Source organism: Kryptolebias marmoratus, linkage group LG6 (assembly GCF_001649575.2).
Source record: "Kryptolebias marmoratus isolate JLee-2015 linkage group LG6, ASM164957v2, whole genome shotgun sequence".
Classification (NCBI taxonomy): domain Eukaryota; kingdom Metazoa; phylum Chordata; class Actinopteri; order Cyprinodontiformes; family Rivulidae; genus Kryptolebias; species Kryptolebias marmoratus.
The window spans coordinates 9822528-9845608 of record NC_051435.1 but is presented as its reverse complement, the minus strand read 5'-3'; the positions used below and the strand labels follow the sequence as shown (position 1 = coordinate 9845608).

Genomic DNA, 23081 nt, shown 5'->3' with positions numbered 1-23081 from the left:
ATTTTGTTTGTTTTGTTCTGTTGTATTTTAGGGGGAAAATGCTGAATATTTTCTCTCTGATTTCACCCTCTCAGAATATTCTGTAAACTTTGCAGGGGTTTATTTTATCTCAATTATAAAAATTATCCACATTATTTTATAGATAAATCATAAAAAGAGCTTGTTTGAACAGTTCATTTTTTGGGGTCTTTGTCTCAGTTTTGTGCCTTAAATTAATCTTTGTTTAATATTCCTAAATGAATCATTTGGCGCCACAAAAGGCGGACGATCATGTAATTGCCTTTGTCTGTTTGTGTGCATGTGTTTGTCTGTCTGTTAGCAAAATATCCCATGACCTATAGGAGGGATTTTAATGAAACTCCCAGAAAGTAATCATTGAATGACTGCATTTCTTTCTACTGACCACAATTTATGACACCGCTGTATGTCAGCATTATCGCAGTAGGCACTCTACCTTCTTGCACAATATTGCCAACCATTTATTAAACAAACCAAATGTCATTTGAAATTTGGGTGAGCAAAAAGTTATTTAAATTGGGTTTTTGTAAAGCAAAACAGTTTCCCTGTTACCAGACCTCGGTAGTGTCATGTGACCCACAAGAATAGTGATATTCTGAGTTATAATTAAAAGCAACAGATAAATTAATTCTTAAAGTTTCTGTTATTCTTCAGATTAAAACACTAACCTGGTCTCATAAAAGTATAAAAGAAAGAGTTTTGATGTGGAAGTCATGTAATGCATTGTGATTGTGCTTCAGTATCACAGAAAGCAACAAGCTTTCTGGTTTCCTGATTGGGTTACCATGGTGACGAGTCATTGTGAAATGGCCAGAGACTTTTACATAGATTAAAATTAGAACAGTGGAAAATCTGATTCCTTTGCATTGACAGATAATGTAGAGCTGCCCGAATAATAAAAATAAATAAATAAATAAATAAAAAATTTAAATACAAGCTAAAAATGAACGGATTAGCATTCTTTGAGGAAATGTGCATCACATAACGTGTGATGTGACCTGATGTTGTGAGGCAGGGGTAGGCAACCCTGGTCCTGGAGGGCCACCATCCTGCATGTTTTCCTTGTTTCTCTGCTCCAACACACCTGATTTGAATCAATGGGTGATTATCAGGCTTCTGCAGAACATGAAGAGGTGATTTAACCACTGAATCAGGTGTGTTGGAGCAGAGAAACAAGGAAAACATGCAGGATGGTGGCCCTCCAGGACCAGGGTTGCCTACCCCTATTGTAAGGTATAAGCTGAGGTGTAAGCACTTAAAGTACCTGCTGTTAATGACTTTGTAAAATTAGCCGGGTTTGGCACATTTGTGTTGGCTGCAGTGGTTCATAAGATATTTTGCTAACAGGCAGGCAAACTTGTGCGCACAGGCAACAAACATGATGAAATCTAAAGCAGGAGGGTCTAGCATGCAGATCAAAAACATGTGATTTACATCTCTATCGGTCCAAATAGGGCGTTTAGACGAAGGTTAAAGGGTTAGGGTGGAGATCGACATCACGTAGATCTTGTCATGGCATATTACCATAAAAAAGAATGGATGTTGTGTTTTTGGGAGTGATTCTCTTTCTCCTCTTTTCTTTTCAGATCTTATTGTGATTTCCCCTGCACAATAAAAAAACCCTGCAAAGTGAACATTTCTTAACAAATCTGTGCTCGAAGCGTACTCAGAAATATTCCTTTTCTAATCCACAAAGTTTCCTTGCAGCACGAGAAAAAGACTACCTGAACTTCAGGCCTTACTTTGTCTGGAGCTAAAACACTTTCAGTGCTATAAATTAAGTTTCTGTTTGTTCCCTTTCATCTGATAATGACTCATCTTTTTTTTTTCTCCAGATGCAGCTGAGTAATTTTGTGAAACTCTGCAGTCAATCATGGTTATCTAACCACTTATTATGTTGCACTTAATTACTACTTTGATGATTGTTCGTCTTCGCGTGAAAACCTGAATCAGTTTATGTCGAACACTTTATGTACAATTAAAAAAAAGAATATTCGTTTGCAAGCCCAAGGTGACATCTTCAAATGTCTAGTGGTTCAACCTTCAAAGGTTTCTACTTTCTGAAATGTTGAAAATGCAGAAAGCAGTGAACCAGGTGGCTTGTTTCAGGTTTTTTGCTGTTGTTTTTTAAAGTGAAATATAAACTGCCTTGTGAAGCTCTCTGTAACTGATGGTACTTGGAGAAGTCATGGTACAAACTCACCTCCAGGGCCAGCACACTGTCTGCATCACAACAGATGGTTTAGGTGGGAAAAAAAATGGTGTTCCTTTTTTGTTTTTGTTTTTTAAATATCTTAGCAAGTAACACACCAGAGTTTGAACTATTTAACAGATTTCTGTATTTGTGTTTCATTTATAAAGCTGGATTTGAAAAGGTGATGTTTACAGTAATTATGTGAAAAGGAAGAGCTCCAAGCACAAATGCACCTTTTTTAATTTTACTTCCTAACTGATGTGTAGTTTCTGTAAGCAAAATGCTTTTTTATGTAGGTATTTAGCATCTGTGCAAGCAAATGCGTACATATTTACAATTTGGGAGGAATACATTGTAAAAAGTAAATAATTATTACCCACCACCAAAGGCAAAGGTGATAATGATTTTGCCTGTTGTGTGGCGCAAACTAATAGAGTTAGCCTCGTTTAAGATGGCCGCCACAGCAAACACAAAATGAGCTATAGATCAACAGACATTGAGCTAAAATTTGATGTGAGGCAACACATTTGCTGACCACTAACTGGTTGCATGAGAAATGTTTTTAAAACTTTTTTTAAAACCCTTTTTTTTACTTTTGGAGTCAATCCTGCCTGACTTTTAGCTAATTTCTTCATGAGCCACTGGATGGATTTTAATGAAACTTTCATAAGACAATCATTAGATGAACGTCCACAACTCATTAACTTTTGAAGTCAACCCAATTCAAGACGGTCTCCACAGCTAATCAACCTTAAAAACCATAAGTATGGCTATAATTAAACTAGTTAAATAGATATTAAGCTAAAATTTGGTGCGGTAGAAGCTGTGCGTCAACCCCAACACATACTTAAAGAGCTACTCATCTTTGGTTGATTGGCTGCAAAATATCTCATGAACCTCTGGGCAAATTTTAGAGAAACTCTCAGAAAGTAATTATTGGATGTGCATCAACAACTGATTAACTTTTGAAGTCAACCCAAAACAACCAGCCTCAGTAACTCAGTCAGTTTTACAGACGTTGAGCTCAGTTTGGTGTGGTAGTGGCTGAACATTATCCAGTAAACATCATCTTCAAGGAATGCTAGTTCTCTCATTTTTGTCTTCTTCTTTTGTTGCTGCATAGTGACTCCTATTACTTCTAACCATACAGGCTTTTAGTTGTAAACTCTTATAAATATTTATAGCATGCTCCACTAACAACAAGCAGAGCTTATTTTGATCTCACTGGTGCTTGTTTCCTCCCTGATCATTTATGAGATGCCTGTACTTGACAGCCTGGACAATCTTTATCTTCCTGCTCTTACCTTCCAGTGTGGCTACTCTTTCATGCAAATGCAGATATAAGACAACTTAGCAAACACAGCTAAGTCCAATGTGTTTTGTTTTGGTCGCAACACAATGCTTTTCTTATGAGGAGAAATTATTTTAACATAGAGATAAACAGAAGCTTTGTTTTTTTATTTAAATGGTTGGACAACAGCGACTCCTGGCGGACTTGGAGAGTCACAGCAGAAGTTGACTGGAGTTACATCCGGTTAAAGCTGTTGCTTAGCAACCAGGGACCAAACAAGCGCGAGCACCAAGAGGCTCGGCACTTTAGCATTTTTTTAGCTCGCTTAGCTAAACAAAAATTAGCAACTTTAGTCTATCTCTGCACACAATCCTTTAAAAAAAAAAAGATATCTTGATTTCATTTGTAATTTCCTGGTGAAATGGCGGGGAAGAAGAAAGAGGCGAGCCTACAGGTCGGACGGGGAGCACAGATTCTGTGAAACGATTCTTTTATTTAAATAAATGTGAAATATCTGTGTTAGATCTTAATTGAATTTGGCTTTTCTTTATTCAGGCGTCTGTCACAAACCAAGAACAATGGGAGGAAGTGCTTGCTGTTAGAGGTTTAACAGGTGAGATTAAAGGGGTTGTTTTATTTCTCCTTTCTAAGATTAATCCTGTTGTTGAACAGATGTTACTGATAATTCAGACTGTGTGAGTTGATAACAGGTAAGTAGGTACAGGTTGTGTTTTGCTGCCCCTCTGTGTTCATGTGGATAACTGCATCACTCTGCCTCCCTTCGTTTTTGTTTTTTCTAAGCCAGGAGGGCCACCATCCTGCATGTTTTAGGTGTTTCTCTGCTTTGACACACCTGATTTGAATGACTGAGTGATTAACAGGTTTTTGCAGAACCTGAAGACCTGCTGAAGAGCAGAGAAACACCTAAAACATGCAGGATAGTGGCCCTCCAGGACCAGGATGGGACACCGCTGGACCTAAGCTTTCTCTCATGATGTCAACAAACCGTCTCTGTCTTTTGTCCCCGCAGTTGTAGATGTGCACCAACAGTGGTGTGGGCCCTGCCGAGCTGTGGTCAGCCTCCTGCGAAAAATAAAGAACGAGCTGGGGGATGACCTGTTACATTTTGCCACAGTGAGTCCCGTGTGAGTTTAAAGTGTATACATAGATATATTTGTAGAGAGGAGGAGCAGCATTTGGCTTGTATCTGTGTGTTGCAGGCTGAGGCAGACGGCGTTGATGCTTTGGAGAGATACAGAGGAAAATGTGAACCCACCTTCCTCTTCTATGGTGTGAGTGTAACTAAAAACACTTACATGTTTGAGCAATTTCATTTTATAATACAACCTGTAATCATTACTGCCTTATTATCAGCTTAAACCAGTTAATGCGTAGTTAGTTTTTGATTCATACAGGAAAAATCTACTTAATAATTGTCTTTTTTATAAGGCGTTTTTCATTTCCTATGTATGTTGAAGGTCTTTTTCCTATTTTGTTGTGTTTATTTATTAAAGCAAGGGTCTGCAACCTTTCTGCCCCTTCTCCCGCTAAATATTCAGAGCCACGAAATGTACTTGAAGCTTCAAATAAAGATAATGAAACTCATTAAGTGTTTAAAAAGAAAACTACTACATATAAAAACTGCTGTTTATTTATTGGCTGTTTTATGTGTTCGAAATAAGAAAAAGCCAAACTGCTGTTCATAAATTGGAAACACTGAACTGTGCTGTCCATATGTTTATGGAAAAACTGATAATAAAAGTATCTCACCTAGAAAAAATAAAGCATAAACTTGCACTCTAATAAAATGTTAGAGTAATGAGATCAATTTATTGGGCAATAAATTAAATAAACACCTAATTTCAGTGACGCGTAAGATAGTAGTTTATAAAATATGTGCAAAAACTGCACTTTCTCTTCTCTTCCCTCAGCAGCTTGCTTCAAAATTGTTAAAAAAGGTTACATTTTTAGAGAAAAATCACCCTGACTGGAAGTTGGAAATAAGGAAATAGCTAATAGGTTCACAAACTACTAACCCGAACTGATTTATACGTTTTTGTCCTTGGATTATTAGTACCATTTTGTGGCAGGTATTTTATTCACATATTTGCTTTAAATTAGACAAAAAACTGCTAAAACTAGCCTGTTCTATTCTAAAAATAATATTGTTTTCCGTGTTAGTTTTGATTTAGAGGTAATAATGTTTCCCCTCAGCTAGTGTCATGACACCCCTTGTTTCGTTTTGCTTCTTTACTCTCTTTAGTTAAAATTACACTGACTTCTGAGGTTTTGGTTCCTAGTTGTCCGAGTTGAATCTCATTGTGTGTTTCAGATCGGATCACAAACTGCTGAATGACTGAGTTTGTGTCTCTGAACAGGGCGGAGAGCTGGTGGCTGTGCTGCGAGGGGCCAACGCTCCAATGCTGCAGAGGATGATTGTGGAGGAGCTGTCCAAAGAGAAACTGGTTCTGGACAAAGGTGGTGGGCGCAAAGTGGTGAGCAGTGAGACACGCATGGGCACAAATAACAATAACATTTACACAATGTGCATACTGACTTGACAAAAGCACAGGTGTTACTAATAATATTAGCAACATGTTTGGACTGAACAATAAACCCCAACAGCACTTTTTCTTCTCATCCTTATCTTCTTTGATGGAAAATCATTGAGTTGTTGCAGATTACTGAAGAGTTTGAGTTGCCAGGAGACCATTTTTCACGGCGGTTTAATGCTTTTAATTGCCAAATAATTAATAATTAGTCTGTAACTCTAAAAGGGCACTCAAAAAGAAGCATATCTTTCAAAGGGAATGTAGCCTCTGTGCACTTTGAAGGAACTAGTTACTGATCTTTTAATCAGGTTCTGTTGTGTCTTTCAGGTGAAAGATGATGGTCTGTTGGATGATGAGAAGAAAGAAGAAGAGGAGATGCTTCATCCATCAGAAAAGGAAGAAAGTATAAATGGTACTGCGTAAACTATATAGTTAAATTTTATAGCCACTTGATAGCAGATTTACTGTTGCTGTGATTGTTGTTTACAGGTAATTCTGTGCGCTGTTTGCATTTTTACATCACTGATAATCGTAAATCTCTTGTCTCTCTCTGTAGTTCCTGCCAGTAAATCCTACACGGTTGCCATCATTAAACCAGATGCTGTTGCTCATGGCAAGGCAGATGAGATCATCACGAAGGTACGCAGACGAATCATGTTCCCATTTTGAGAAGACAGGATTGTCTCGGGCCTTCCAGCTGGCACTCATTTATTCCTTTAACATCGCCACCCTGGACAGGTTCAGGACGCTGGCTTTGAGATCCTCGCGCACGAGGAACGCACGCTGACAGAGGCTGAGGCTCGAGATTTTTACCAACACAAAGCAGCAGAGGTAGAGCAAGGAAAACACTGACATGAAACAGATTAGGAAAGTGTGGAATATGTGAGAAGTGCAATGATAACACTGATATCCATTCCTAAAGTCGAGCCGGAGAAAACTGATGACGGTGCAGTGAAGGTTTGTGAGGATACATTGATATTCTGAGTCAACATACTAATGTGAGCGGAAAAAAATAATAATTTCTGTTACTCCGCAATACGTTTGACATCCATCTGCATCTCCACACAGGGCTCAAAATAGAGTTGCTGTGTAAGCAGCTTTTTTTTTTTTTTTGCTTATCGTGCTGTTTGTTACGAAACCAGACTGTTTGAGATTCAGCCAAGCAGTGCATGTAAGAAAATGTTGGCAGGTAAATAATAATGTTCGGCATGGTGAAAAATTATACATGACTGTTCATTACGTTTATGTCTTACACAACAATATATTAAGTCAAATTAAAAATATCGTAGAAGCGTGAATTTAGAAGGAGGAAAGGCATCCAGTTTGATCTGCTCGTGGATCTTCTCTGTGGTTTGCAGACTTGCTTTGAGGACTTGGTGCAGTTTATGTCCAGCGGTCCCTCCCATATTCTGGTCCTTTCTCAAACAGAGAGCTCAGCCAACGTTATACCAGCATGGCGTGAGTTCATTGGCCCGGCAGACGTAGAGGAAGCCAGGAGAGAAAAGCCAGAAAGGTTTGTTAAAGGATAAATTAAAGGTGTGACATGCTACAAAAGAAAACTAAGAATAATTAGCACAATATCTGTTATATTGGCTAAGTTATAGTCATTTTTGTAGGCTAAGGTCAATTGACTGTGGCGACCATCGTGGACTGGATTAACTCCAAAGAATAATCACTAGTAGATTATAATACCTTCAGTTATCACATTCTGAGAGTTTCAGTAAAATTGATTTGGTGACAGACGCACACACAGGCAAAAACATTGTTGTCCACTTTCACCTTTCAGCAGCAGGCAGCACCAACAACTGCGAGTTTAGATTTGATGAATTGTTTGTAAGGAAAGGTATTTGTTCAAAGTGCAGATATCTCTGCACTGTTAATCCCAACATATGGAAGCAGTCTCAGCTCAGAGTCTGGAACAGGGAACGAACAGCACATTCTCGCCTGCTTGATCAGACACACCCAAACATTATGCTTCTCTTTGGTCGAGCACCAGCCGAGCAACCATCTGGTCCTACCCTCCTTCCTCCCCCACCCGGCTTCCTACAGCTTGCGGGCACACTACGGCACAGAGACTCTGTTCAACGCCGTGCACGGCAGCGAGGACAGCGACCGGGCCAGCAGGGAGCTCGCCTTCTTCTTCCCCAACTTCAGGACGACCTCGGTAGTGAAGCAGGATGGAGAGGAAGAGCGTGTGGAGAGGACACTGGCTCTTATCCGACCCAATGTTGCCAGGGAGAACAGAGGTGGGGTTCAAGCCAAATGCACAAGCACAAACGCTCCTGAGTGAGAGCTCGCACACAGATACACAACCACCGTCCCTTTGTAACCCTACAGGCTAGTAATGTTGACGGATGCAGGCAGTTTTCTTACTACTGCTTGAAATATGTCAGCTTTTGATTGTATTTTTCCAGGTAAAATAAAATGTTTATTCGTAGCCTGATTGTTCTTTTGCAGATGAGATCCTGGCCCAGATTCACAAATCAGGCTTCACAGTTGCCCTCCAAAGAGAGGTGATGCTGACGGAGGAGCAGGTCCGACAGTTTTACTCCCAACATGCTGATGAAGACTACTTCCCTGCTCTGCTGAGAAGCATGACCAGGTAAATGTGACCTTTTCTATAATCAATCTAAAGATCTTGAAGCCACTGCAGGCATTTATTCCACCTCTCTGTAATTACAGTGGGCCAGTGCTCGCTTTGGCTCTGGCCAGAAAAGGGGCCATCCTCCACTGGAGGAGCGTTCTTGGTCCTCCTGACCTTGATAAGGCCAAAGAGGAGAGTCCTGAGTGGTGAGTGATGACTTCCTCTTTTCATTCAGCAGCTGAAAAAAGAGCAAAGGGTCACCGTGGTGTAATTAGGAGGAGAAAGGCAGAGGACCTTGCACTGCAAATCTGCGTGACAGCTTGTTAAATAAAACTCTCCTCTTGACCTTTCACTTTCACCTTGTCAAGTTCTGATAAGAAGAAGAAAGTAATTTCGTGCTGTTGTTCTCTAATTAAACAAGAAAAAAAATCTGTTCCTCACGAGCCGTTTTTCCGAGAGCAAGGCCATTATATGACAAAATCGTTGTCTCTTCCTACGTGCAAAGCAACATATCCACTGCAGCTGCTGTGGTTTGTCAAAAGGCAGATTCAGAAATGTAAAAATTACCAGAAGCCGAGATGACAGGATGAGCAGAGGTACAGCAAATTGCGCAATTTTCCTCCAAAAAACATCAGATTTTTGAAATTACACTCTTTCATCTTGAAATAAAATTCAGAAAACCATCAAATGTTTAATGCTTAATGTGGATGGTGCCTAACGGTGTGATCACACTGACAGCGCAGGGTTCTGTGTCCCTCATTACACAGTCTAAGGGCCCGGTTTGCTGCTGAAAGTGAGCCCATCAACCAGCTTCACGGCAGCTCGAGCCCCGAAGACGCAGAACGAGAGATCAGCTTTTTCTTCCCTAAACAACACACGCTGGCAGTAATCAAACCGGATGCCATGGAGGAACACAGAGGTGCTTCCTGGTATTTCAGTACAGCACAGAAATATTTGAGCTCGTTTCAGGCTGCGGAGATTATTGGTAGTCACATAATTTTTTTGCTCTCTCAACTCTAACAGACACAATCTTGGAGGAGATTCGTGGAAGAGGCTTCACCGTAACACAGCTGAAGGAGACTGTGCTGTCTAGAGAAATGGCTGAAGAGTTTTACAGAGAGCACAGAGAGAAGCCTTTCTTCGATCAGCTGGTGGATTTTATGAGCCGGTTAGTTTGTCTCCACACACAACCACAGGAGCAGGACAAAGTGACCGCAGTAGACCTGTCCACAAGTGTTAACTTCACCTTTAAGTTTAACCTTTTAAGATCAGTTTCACACATCTAATTTCAAGAGTTATTCTGCTTAGATTATCCCTTCTTTAGATTGTTACACAACCACCTGGATACAGTCAAGAGGAGAGATTATTATGATAGCTTTAGATGGAATTGGTCATTTACACTTTGACTTTCTGAGAGGTCCAGTTTTGTTCACTGTAGGTAAAAAGGTAACTTACTATAACGCCACTGACGTTGCTAAAACTGTATTTTTCTAAATATTTTGTTTTGCCAACATTAGAAAATGATAAATAATATGACATCACTGAAAATCTGAGCACTTTTTAAGCGCTTGGCAAAGAACAGTTCAGCCTAAAAAGCACAGCGATTGTACTATTACTTCAGTATGTCATGGAAGTAACTAATAACAGTTTAAAAAAAACTCATAAAGGCTCCCAAAACTGCAAAGCTGGAAAGGAAAAAACTTTTTAATATAAAAACTACAACATTAACATACAGTTTACACACTGCTGCTTTCATATTATTAATCTAAAAATGTCATATAATAACATATTAATATAAAATAATCAAATCAGAACTGTATTTTACTGTAGATATACAGGTTTTACTTGTAATTCAATATCTTTGCTTTGCTGAATTCTTTACTATAAAATCTAAATAATTTGTTAGTAAATCATGGATCTGTAGGTCGGTAAAAACATTTAACCTGCAGGGTGGCAAAGTCCCCTAAATGTACCCTGGTGTGAGATTTACTTAATCTTTCACATTATTAAGTCTTTTAGATGAACATCCTGTTCCTGTTTTGTTCAGAGGCCCCAGTCTGATGCTCGTCCTGACCAAGGAAAATGCTGTAGAGCAGTGGAGGGCAATGATGGGCCCCGCCGACCCAGAGGAGGCCAAGGAAACGTCCCCAAACACTCTGAGGGCCCGATTCGCTGCCGACATCCTCCACAACTCAGTTCACGGCTCCTCCAACGAGCAACACGCGGAGGAGAAGATCCGCTTTGTCTTCGGCGACATCAGCACCGACGCAGCAGCGCTCGGCAGTGACGGAGAGGCCGACAGAAACGTTTCAGGTGATCTAATGATGCAATGTGAACGTTATTTCCATCTGTCACACCGCCTGGTTTCATGTGAGGAACTGTCCTGATCTGCTGTTTTGTTTTTTCTTACAAACAATACTTCTGTCAGCAATGTGTTTTTCATAGATTGAAATAAAGTCATCCAAGTTTGAATTTAAAATAAACATTTCTTTTTATTTCAGCCAAAGCGCTGGAGAGTTCTGGAGACGAAAACAAGGAAACATCGAGATCTTCAAATGAAAACATTTCTAATAACTCATCAAAGTGAAGGTAGAAACTTCCTGTAAGAAGAAAACATTTTTAAGGAGAACCTTAAAAATCTGATCTTAGAAGGAGTCATCTGTGAAATGTATACATGTTGTTGTTTTAGCAAGAGTAGTATTATCTGTTCTGGTTTGGTGCAGGGTTAGAAAGAAAAGAAATTTGAGCTCTCTGATATCAATTTTATTTTATTTTTTTAAACTTATCTCATCAGCAATTATGTGCTCATCCACACAGTTTACAATAATTCTAAAAACTGAAATGATCTTGTCCTACAGGACAGGAAATAGAGATATAAATAAAATATTGTCACATAATCATTGACTAAGTTTATCATTTTATTAAAAAACAACAATCAATAAGAAGAGCTGAGGGCAAGTTGAGGTTGTGAATGCATGAAAAACATTCAGTATAAGAGCTCTAATAATTTGTAAAAAGTAAATCCACAAAAAAACAGACCAGGCTCTGGTCTTCTGTGCAGCTAAATATGTAAAAATCTGAAATATATATATATATATATATAACCTGCGTCCACACAGCTTCAAAGTTTGTGAAGTAACATCTAAACATGCCTGAAATATTACAGAAAGGACTCCCATGGAGGATGAAGAGGAAAAATAAGTTTTTGGTCGGCGTAAACAAAGACATGTTTGATTCAAAACAATCAACGATTACTCACCAAACTGTAAAGCAGAGAAATGACTCAGCAGCCAGTGACAGACTGATAAATGGAGACACGGTTTTATTAAATGTTAACAGAATGATATTAAGTATACCTCAAATCTCACGTTCCCTTAAAGAAAACATCAAATCTGTTAATACACCTGTAACAGCAGAACATGCAGACTAGATGAGGAATCTTACAGAACTGCAAGTTTTTTTTGATGAGCTAGAAATGTTAAAAAGACAAAATGAAAGAATCTCAGCTGGCAACAAAAAGCTCCATAAAGTGGTCATGCTGTGATACTCGCTGTAGGGGTGACTTAACTTTTCCTTTTTCTTTTGAAACTGTAATCATCTCAGCTATTAAATGCTGAAGATAAATTCTGATGGAAACATAAACGGGCTACATTTTCTTTTCCCCGTTTGAAGGAGTTATTAATCAGTTAACTTGATCTCTTCCTCCCCCTCCACATCATATGATCTGCGTATTTTATTTATTTTTGTATAGCTATATTTATTCAGAAGGTTCAGGTTCAGCCATACAAAATCTACACCAAGTGTACAATACTACCTTCTTTTTGTGAAAACACTCAAAAATAGCAGCAGCCAATGATCTGCGTGTTTTAAATTCCTGCCGTCCAACAAGAAGAGACGAAACAAACCACTCTGGTTACATCAGCAGCCTTTTCTTCCTTCATATTTTAATGTGAAACATCATGGAAACAGCCTGTCATTGTATGAATCATGCAACAAACAGGACGAATATATCCCAAATTTACACCTTTTGTGGGTGGTGTTTAAAGGCCACACTTGGAAAAAATATCAGTCCACAATGCATTCAAAGGCTGGTTTGATGGCTGTTCCAAACATTTCCGCAGGGTACAAAATTATAAATCTGTTCATATATCGACAAGTTATTCGTGTTTAGAGATTCCCAATGAATCATAAGAACAGCGTTCAAACACAGAAGTGCAGATTTTCTACAAAAACAATAAAAGTAAATAAAGTTCTGCTTCAATAATGAGAGTGGAACTAAGAGTTTTAGTCCCCAAAATATCAATACGAAGGAATATAACCTACTTGTCATTATATTGAGCACAACATACAATAAAAAAAACATTAGGTGTTTGTGTGGCAATATTTCAGTAAAGCAATTGAAAGATTTTGTAAAACTGTAGTAACCATTTCTGTAAGTTTACAGTAAATTTTCCAATAATACTCATGAGTCAGTTACTAAAACAGCTTGGAGATGACACCTTTATTTGGTTTCCTTTAATTAAAAACAAAACAAAAATAAATATATACATTAGATAAACTGTAGCACTTATAATATACGAAAAGCAGTGAAGTGCTGTATTTAACTCAGTTCTGTCATGATAGGCTGGAACGAATACAGAGAACAAACAAAAAAATGTTAGTTAAAATAACATCTTAACATTTTCTGAAGCCCTCTGCTGAAACAGCATCTGAGGCTCTTTTTGTTCTGGTTCTGGATGTGTTTTCAAGCAGCGGCATCCTCCTCCCAGTCGTTGGCAGCCTCCATCAGGACGGCCTCGTCCAAGTCGTCATCTTCAGAGAAAGATCTCTGGAACATCTCCATGATGCTCTTCTGCTCGGGGTCCTGAACAAACCCAAATCAAATACAGATCACACATGGCTGCTCTCCTGCGCAAGTGTCTCAAACGATTAATGAATATGAACGCATGAAACGGACCTTGGACCGGAAGCTGGCGTTCACAGCGTTGTCTGAGAGGTTTGACTCAGATAAACCCACTTTCTCCAGGACATTCATCTTTGACTGGATCATTGGCCTGAATCAACACATAAATAAACAAAATACAGCAGAGAATAATCAATTTGATGCTATTCACAACATCTGCATCAGTCAGCCCTCCTATTGTTTCAGTTTGGGAACAAACAAAAGTGTAAAACTCATTATTTTGATAGAAATATCTTTGAATTTATATAACATTTCGTTTGTTTCATTTATACATTACTTCCACCTGACTGACACATACCAAAGGTGATCATCAGAAGTTCCCTTGGCAACCAGGTAGTGAATATTCACGTTGCTAGTTTGGCCGATTCGATGAACCCTGTCCTCCGCCTGAACGAGAACCTGCAGAAAATACGCAACATTTTCCACCTTTAATTACCTGCAAAGAACCCCTAAAGCTTCAAGACCATTTTAGAACAATATTAGGATGGAAAAAAGTTGATAAAGATTACAATTTATCAGCTTAAATAAAATAATTAACTTTCTTTGTGGAACCCAAACTGAATACTGGCACAAGTTATAGGTTCATCAAGGGTTCATAACAAAAAGAGTTTCCCTTTATTGTTGAATTTCTTTGACTACACAAGAACTGAATAGCCCTTAAAAGTGACCTCAGCACCCCATTCTACCACAGAACGCTTCAGGAAACACAATCACAAGTCTTCTACAAATCCTCAAAACATGTGTAGACTGGAGAGTCAAACTCCCCTGATCCTTTTAACAACTCCACAAGGTTAAAGACGTGGTCCAGTGTCCCACAGCCAGGACAAAAGCCATACTGCTCCTGAGTCAGAGATTCAACAATCTGTTGGAGCCTCCCATCCAACACCTCGGAGTAAACTTTACACACTCACCTCTTCCCCCTCTTTTTAAACGTAACACAAGCAGACCTTTTGAGGTTAAAAATGTCAAAACCCCACAAATTTACATCTGAACATCTGCAGGTAACTCTTACAGCTGTTGCTGCAGCATTGGGAAATTATAAAACCAGTAGTTGGCAAATAAAACAGAGCAAAATACAGACACAACGAGCCAATACTAACCTCTGAAGTGAAGTGTGGTATTACTTTTCCCACTGAAAAGCACTTACTTGTATTGATCATTTCTTTAGTTAAATAATTTATAAGAAAAGTTAATGCTTCAGTGGTTCTGTTAAAATACATCCACCTTTTTTAACAAGGACTGTTTTAAAGGCTAAATTGTTTGCTAGTCCATGAGAAGTGCTGCTGCTGCTCTTTTGTTCTCCGTTTCCGCCCTTCTAATATTTTATCACAAAATAATGTCTGAGTATTGACTTTTTAAAGGAATGTTTATCTATTTTTATGACCACAACACAGTAAAGTGTTTAAATATTTCCTAATTTATGTTCTGTAGATGATTTGTAAAACTGTTGTGGATATGGTAGCAAATATTTTGGACTGAGGTGACCGGAGAAGCCAAGCATTTATTATTTGAATACAACCTGAAGAAAAGAATCTTTGATTTTGTTCTACATCTGTCAGCTTAAAAAGAAAAACACAAACGTAAAACAACAGAGAGGTCTCAAGACTTACCCCTGGGTTCCAGAAAAGCTCAGCGAAGATCACCAGGTCTGCAGAGTGCAGAGTGACACCCATGTTCGCCGCCGTTATGGACAGCAAAGCCACGCAAGTGCCGGACGAGAACTGAAACTTTTCACACAACTGCTGTCGCTCGGCCGACGGGGTCGTCCCGTCGATGCGGATGAAGCTGACGCCCTGCTCAGAAAAGAGAGCAACTAAGACCTCCGAAATACAGCGGTTTCAGGGAGTAGAATGAGGTTAAACAACATGAGTACATCTTACCTTTTTAACCAGTTCGGCGGTGATATGATCCAGGACTAATTTATGATGGGCAAACACGAGGAACTTCTCCCTCCCACACTCCAGCATGTCTGTTATATACTCCCTGACAGTGACAGAACCACAAACTGCAATGTTTCGCAGACAGAAACCGGAATATTTATACGTGTGAAGCCTTTAGATTATCTCAAACCCACTGCGAGCCCATTGTTCTCACAAAAGATCGTTTCAGCTTCTATTTTAATCTGAATTCCCATCAAACATGAGCGGATCTGACTCCCCGATCTCCAACATTAGGAGGTCTGCACTTACATAATGGCTTGGAGCTTGGCTTCAGCTGTGTGGTTATAAAAGACGAGGAGGGCTGCCTTCTCCTCCATTTTCTGAAAACAAGATAAGGAGCAGCGCAAGATAAGAAATGACAGCAGATTCTGTTTGAAGATTTGATACGACTGCCATTACTCTGATGAGTGCTGTGATTATGCACAATCATGCTCAGCAACTCGCTCCCATTAGGGTGAAATAAGGCCGGACTGATTCCGAGTCGTTTTAAGGCATTTTTGCATTTGAGGTCTGAATCAAATCACTCGTGTGAAGAGAACAAAATCATTTGCCTAAAGAAAAGAATTTACCTAATGTATTTTTAGTCACAGAGTTCTAATTATGACATTATGAATAAATAATACTGTTGTACTTTGGCATCAGGCCATTAAATCCGGAAATATTTAAACATTTCTTTTAATTTAGCTGTTAACAAAACACATTCAAGGTGCCGTCGTATACAGTAAACATGAGCATGAGCAGAAACCAGACCGTTCGTTTTGCGTTCCAGATCCAAAGCATTTGTCATTTTCTGCAAAGGACTTTTCACAAAGTGGTAACAGTGAATAACTTACTGAGATTGTGTTGAGTTGTTCAGATAAACGAGTGCTCATTATACAAAGGAGATGTAATGCAAATAAGAGCAGATATTCCCAAATTTTCAATTGAAACTTTTAAAATAAAGCCAAGACTCTGCACCTAAAGCCCATATTGACTGTATAACACCTTGGTGAGTAGATAAAAAAATAAACATTCATCTAAAGTTAGGGATAGTGCAACTCAAACCTGGTGTTTAATTCAGTTTTTTAGTGTCTGTGCGTCACTTTCATGGTAATATTTGACACCATCAGTAAGAAACCTCTCTTCTCCTCATCAGGTTCAATAGTTCATGTGTTTTTGTTTTTATTATTATGAACTCTTTTCAGCTTTCAGTCCTCGTGCTCCTGCAAGATTCTGTAATCTATGTGACAAATTTTCCCTCTCGGATCAGCAAAGCTTATAAAACTGAATATGAGTCATTTTGCATCTTTTGCTTTGACTTGCAATGACACAAGAAATATAGAAGCGCTTGAATTTTTTTCTAAAAGACTGCAAGGTAATCTCTGCCAAAAAAAAAAACAGAAGTTAACATCTGTTGCTTACGCTGCGATGATTCTTGGCCAGCTCCTTGGCTGCGGCTGAGAGAGCAGCTTTTGTGCGAGTATTGATCCCGTCTATGGTGACTGTGACCACCTTGCGTTGTTTAGCAGGAAGCTGAGAGAGGACATCGGATTTAAGGCGGCGCAACATCAGGCACTCGTCCAGCAACAGCTTCAGCTCTCCAAGGTTAGACGAGCCCGAGTAGTCCCAGCCCCAGTTTTTCTGAGAGGAATGGAAGCAGAAAAACGTTAATCATAGGAAGGTATCACGGACTGAATGCATATGATGAGCAAATTAGCTTTAATTTAGTTCTCTAAAATATTCTGTTAACCACTGAATGGAAGTTTCATGCCGACAAAGATTGGAGTTACCTCTCTGGCGTCACAGTAGCGCAGCCCAAACTCGTGGAAGCGAGGGAAGAGTGAAGGTCTGACAGCCAGAATCTGGGTGTAGAGCTCACAGGGTCTGGACATCGCAGGGGTCCCAGACAGAAGAATCACCCTCTTTGCTGCCTAAAAATTACATTAAAAAAGCAGCACAGATCAGACCACTGTTAAATACACTCGGAGTTATCTATTACATGTTAAAGTGTGTTTTCTAGCTGGAAAACGTCTTCTAATTTGAGATATTTTCATTTTGTATCAATTTACTTTTGGTGTTAATATTGTTAGAGTAGGTATAGCTAATATTTGTATGGATACTTTATTTTCTTTAAATTGAGCACAAGTTGCTCATATAGTTATAGTTAATTTTAGAAACAAAAGCTGACCTTTGCTAAAAGAAATCTAATTATGATTTGTGATAAATGTGGAATCAATATAAACTATTCAGCTTAAAGAATTTGGACATTTTACTTAAAACTGAGCATTTATTAGTTTAAACTAAACAGTGCATCTTTCTTTTAAAGCTTAACTTAATCTACCCCTAAAAAGATCTGATTTGTAGGTTGATGTAAAGTTTGAAAATACAGTATAAGACCTTAAAAGTTCAGTTTGTATTACCTTTAGCAGAGGTAAGGCTGCTTTACAGCGAGCGGTCTTCATGTTCTTCAGAAAGTGACACTCATCCTGCACATTTTAAAAAGACAAAATTAAAATGATTGACTTTAGGATCCCAAACTTGAAACATTCCTGCTTGATGAACGGCTCACCATAATGAGGACACCGAAGGAGTTTTGTTGGTGCTGCTTTTCCGTCCTGCTCAGCAGGTCATAGCTGATGATGTTGACCAAACCAGATCGCATATCATCTTTGGCCTTCACCGCCACGTTGATGCTGCCGGGACTCAGAGAGGGAAGCCAACGTCTAAAGGCCTACAGGCAAGAAGAACAGGAAGACACTGAAACAAAACATTGAATTTATCTACTTCTACTTTCACTGCTGGGTTTACTCAAGTTCCTAAATTCGACGAGTTAGTGATCATTTTGAGACTAACAGATGGTAAATAATCAAGACCACAATTAGAACAATGTTCACACTGATGTCCATTTTGGTCCAAATTGTCTTTACAGCTCATTTTCTTACTTCCCATTTGCTGGTCAGCTTAGTTTAAAGCCGCTGAGTTATACTTCCTAAGCTATGCTATACCAAAAAGATAAGAGTTACAGTCCAGATAAGAAAAAGGTGTCCTCCGTAACGGGACGACATCCAGTGCTGAACTCCTATGTGATCTCAGCTCCTGATTGGAGGACAGGGTTTGATCCCTGGGACTTAAGGGACAAACCATCTCATCAAAATATAGATGTGCTGACACAAGTGAAGAAAAAAAAGAAAAAGCTGCAAAACTACACTTGAGATGAGGCCTAAAATCAAACAAAACCTTGATTTTAACACCATTAGGTATTACAATTTGTAAACAAGAACATGTGTCAAACACGCTCAGGTTCCCCCTTTTGTTGTCAAACATAACTGCAAATTTAAAAGCAGCAGGCTGCCGGTCTAAACAACACGATTAGAGTCTTGCAAAATTATTTTATAAAAGTGACAGATTAAATATGAAAGTGATGTTCACACAGTCTGTACCAATAAATGAGAAATAACCCCATAATCAGTACCTCAGTAATGAGACGTTCTACAGCTGATTGTTTTTACCTCGGCCCACGTGAACCGGACAGAGGACGGAGTCACCACTAACAAAGGCCACTCGTCCTTGTAATAAGCTGCTATACAGATGGCCTGCACCGTCTTGCCCAAACCCATGTCATCAGCCAGGAGGAGGCGGCCTTGTTTAGACACTGCAAAGCTGAAACCATGCAAAAAATAAATAAATAATAACTTCACATGAGTACAGACTCGTTTTAATTTGCAGAAGACTGAGAAGATTATAAGTAACGTGGCGTGTCTTGGTATTGAGTTATTGGCTACACAATGCAGAGAGAGCAGTAATGGCTGCCCAGAGACACCTACTTGACTCCCTCCCTCTGGAAGGGCATCAGGCTGGAGGTGAGTGAGGGGTCGATGCTAGAAAGGTCTGCCTCAGGGACAGCTAAAGACCTGGCTTCAGTCCCATCAAACCTGGCAGAGAAAGCCTGGATTATCGCCCTGGGAAGAGGCTCCACCTCCACTGCTGCTATGCTGCTGAGCAGATCCACTGAGCACGGAGCACAGCGCGGTGAGACAAGATGGCAAATGACAAAAAGAAATGATAAAAGGACGTCACTCACTCAGTTTCTTGTAATCCTCAAGCAAAAAGCTCCACTTCCTTGTGGCCACATCTGCAACACAAGCAAAAAAAAAGTTGCTCATATAGTAAGCAAAAAAAAAAAACACAATACGAGTAAAAAAAAAAAAGGAGCGTCTGTTACCATAGCTTTTTGTTGGCATTTGCTTAAAAGCCGCAATGACATCAGCGTGGTAAAGGATGTCAACCTCAAACTTTGTTCGGGACACCAGGATGCACTGCCCCCGCAAAGTGGCCTTAGGCTTCTGCCAGCTGCTACAGAGCTTCAGCAGCGCCGACAGGGCGGCGCCGTCACGAGGTCGGTTGGAGGACACATCGTCCAACGCTTCCACTCCCTCCAGAGGCCTCAAAGACACGGAGGGAACGGCAGCGGCCTGCTTCACTGAAACATGAGGTCAAACAGAGGAACATCCCAGCTGATGCGATCAAGCTGGCTTCAAAAGGGCGCAAGAGTTTTACTGGCGGTTCTTCGTACTTAGCTGTCCGTAGTCATCCAGACTGAAGTTCCACGTTTTTGTTGTTGGGTCTAAAGCAGAGAAAATATTCTTATTCCAAGAGATAATTTAAACTAAGCATACAGAAAACAAACTGCAATATTTTATAATTTTAGATCCCTAACTTCATGTTGATTAGGATAAATAAATGAAGAGTTATTGTCGTAGTTTACATGCATGATCTTTTTGTTTGACATTATCCATCTCAGCTTAATTAGGTTTAAATTTTAGCTTAGAATGTGCTTTCTGTCCCGACACTTACGATGACTGGGCTTCTGCGATCAACACAAAAACAATGAATGTTGCTCGGCTGAATCTTTACACATTTTGATTGTCTTCTCTGAGGGCCATGCCTAGAAGACTCGTTGACCTGGCAGGAACCTACCATAGTTCCTCGAGGAGATGGACTTGAAAATAGAAATGAGCTCCACGTGGTAGCCTACTTCCACTCGGAAACGGTTGTCTGAATGAGGCACACACTTCCCCCTGATGGCGACGGCGGGCTTTTTCGCAGGTACAGCAGTCAGGGAGGCGGAGGGCGAAGGTTGCTGCGGCGCAGGAGCTTGTGCCGGTTTGCTGGCTTGCCTGTAAAACGAGCCAACCACGCTTCCAGAGCTGCTGGAGGTGGCATTAGATTTAGGCTGGGCTCCACCACACAAGGCGGGATTGTTCAGGTGTTGATTGGAATGAAGATGAGGGCCAGTGACCTGAAAATACAATAAACATCATGCAAATCTTTATGATGAAGTAAACAATCCCGTTCACTTCACTTTAAAGCACAAAGCTCACCTGTGTGGACTTGTTTTGGTTGATTTGACCGCCTGTCCCAGGCTGCAGCTGGGGTTGCTGGACTTGCTTACTGAAGCTCTGAGGGTCTTTTTTAAAGGTTGGAGGTCCAAAAGGTTTGGGTGCAGAGCTGGAATTCGTGTGATCAGCAGGAACCAGTGAAACGCCCTGTCTGGGAGGCTGTGCTCGGACTGCAGCACCACCGGAGCCCGCTGAAGGCTGCTTACCGGAGCCGATGGTTCCTCCAAGCCTCTGGGCTCTGCGCTCCAAAGCTCTCCGTCGGTTCTCCTCTATCTTCCGCTGCTGCTCCGCGGTCAGCTGGTTGGGCATATTTACCGCCGAAAACAACCAGCACACCTCAAAAACCCGAGCCAACCCTTAGGTGAAATTATCAATAAGCGACCGATCCATGTAGCGTTGAGTTCGACGCCTGCAAACACACGAAGTTAGCCTGCCTTTAGCTAACGAGGCTAAACCAGTGGTCAAACAGTCAGATTTGGCAACAAAGCATTTCCGGTTGCGTAAATTCAATATTACATACAGCGAGCGTCTAAGCTTGGCAGGTCATGTGAGTAAATACATCACCTAAAGGCCGCAGAAACTGTTGGATTTGTACAACCGAAGCAGGATGGAACACCGTACAACAAGCTGCTAATTTTCAGGATCTACCGCGCAGTAAGTGACGTAGGAAAACAAGTCGGCACGTGTGAGCAACGGTTGAGAACTAACGTTAATATTGAGTTAATATTATTAAAGCCTTTTTTTACAGTCAGTTCATTCATTTCTACGTAGTTAGATTTTTTTGTCAGTTTGGAGTTTCTTATCGCCAAAAGTTTCTGTTTCTCGACAATTCGTTTTTTTTTTTAAATTTCATTATTTTTTCGTCAAAAACTTCATAAAAAGGGCTAAACGTCGACACAGTACGGATATAATCACATTTGTTAATAAGTTAAACGTGACTAATGAAATTTTACAAACTGCCAAAACTTTTAACTATGATAAATACAGGGGTCGCATAGTCTTTATGCGCATGCGCGAACTAAATAGACACACTGGTCAAATCTTGGTGTTCTTGTTTATTGTTTAGTTATTATTTCAGTTTTTTTAACATAACTGGTAGGTTAGATATTCAAGAGTATTTCGGAGCATAGCAGTGTTGTATTTCTTTGAATATATACATGCTTCAGTGCTTCCTTAAAGTATTTTAATCTATTTTTATTGATGAAAAAAGAGGTATATAATCTTGACAACAGCTAGGCAACTATTTCAAGAAACTTTGTTGGGTCAGCAGGCTTTACAGTACAGTTTTTCACATAATAAAATGGAGAAAGAGCGCACTCTGAGACTGGAAGTTTTATTAATGAAGCAGCTAAAAGACCAGCATCCGGTGTAACCGAATCAACATGTTTCTCTCCTTGTACAGTATTTGTGTCATTCTGTCGCATTTGCTCCTTTTGGTAAAGATTAGGCAGGAAAACTAGCCCTTTTTTGCAGTTATTAATGTCAGTGACATTCATTTTTATGTTATTTTTGGTCAAAGCGACAAAGAGCCACATCCTGAATGTCTCCTTTAGAGATGCTCTGTTAAATCCACTGCACCTGTAATCTGTAAACTCCATTTTTGGTCCATAAGTGGCACAACTTTCACATATTTTAAAATCAGATATAATATGAGCGCAGAAGAGCTCTTTTGAAAAAAGTATCCAAGTTGCATTAACTGGAACTCGTTTTTTTCAATGGGCAAAGGACATTAAATCAAAAGTGCTGAATCTTTATTTCACCACGCTGAAAGCTATACTATAACAGTGTGTGACATTTTTCCACAATCCTCTCAAGCTGTCTTGGTTGGCTTATTTTCAGTGCCTCTTTAATCAGGCGTACTTTGCACTCGAGATGCTATGTAAGAGCAATCAGTTGCAATTTGCTGCCAGAATAGAAAAGCAGCAGGAGTGAGAGCTCGATGTGGCAGCTTAAAGTTGGCAATTCATTAATGCTCGCCCCATGATCACTAACCTGACTGCAATCATATATGACTTCTTAGAAAAAATGGAGCGACTTCAGGTGTTCAGATCCAAACTGCTGCTCTCGAAACAGTAGATTTGTCTCCTTCTGTTTGCCCATTCTACTCCGTTATCCCTAAAATGTAATTTTTTTTTCAATTAGCCATGTCATTCTTACAAAA

The 23081-nt window shown here is 39.8% G+C and overlaps 2 protein-coding genes across 3 annotated transcripts; one reads left to right on the top strand and one right to left on the bottom strand.

The window, feature by feature from the left end:
• The first annotated feature begins 3777 nt into the window (after positions 1 to 3777).
• nme9 (NME/NM23 family member 9) lies at positions 3778 to 11536 on the top strand. The gene is made up of 16 exons (XM_017424428.3): positions 3778 to 3957; positions 4059 to 4116; positions 4534 to 4637; positions 4724 to 4795; positions 5882 to 5998; positions 6383 to 6467; positions 6612 to 6694; positions 6794 to 6886; positions 7414 to 7568; positions 8105 to 8301; positions 8513 to 8657; positions 8738 to 8845; positions 9407 to 9558; positions 9663 to 9807; positions 10687 to 10952; positions 11141 to 11536. The coding sequence occupies exons 1-16, from the start codon at positions 3925 to 3927 to the stop codon at positions 11224 to 11226; spliced, it is 1899 nt and encodes a 632-aa protein (XP_017279917.1). The 5' UTR covers positions 3778 to 3924; the 3' UTR covers positions 11227 to 11536.
• A 1029-nt stretch (positions 11537 to 12565) lies between these two features.
• On the bottom strand, positions 12566 to 21597 carry smarcal1 (SWI/SNF related, matrix associated, actin dependent regulator of chromatin, subfamily a-like 1). Of its 2 annotated transcripts, XM_017424381.2 has the most exons (18): positions 21485 to 21597; positions 20903 to 21329; positions 20499 to 20820; positions 20095 to 20145; positions 19744 to 20001; positions 19603 to 19653; positions 19346 to 19529; positions 19031 to 19181; positions 18091 to 18252; positions 17942 to 18007; positions 17312 to 17452; positions 16944 to 17162; positions 15792 to 15862; positions 15483 to 15585; positions 15213 to 15395; positions 13901 to 14001; positions 13597 to 13693; positions 12566 to 13503 (listed from the first exon to the last, which is right to left on the bottom strand). In XM_017424381.2, the coding sequence occupies exons 2-18, from the start codon at positions 21227 to 21229 to the stop codon at positions 13384 to 13386; spliced, it is 2607 nt and encodes an 868-aa protein (XP_017279870.1). In that variant the 5' UTR covers positions 21230 to 21329; positions 21485 to 21597; the 3' UTR covers positions 12566 to 13383. The 2 variants fall into 2 exon arrangements, with proteins under 2 accessions (XP_017279870.1, XP_017279869.1); XM_017424380.3 differs by having other exon boundaries at positions 20903 to 21566.
• Between the last annotated feature and the right edge of the window lie 1484 nt (positions 21598 to 23081).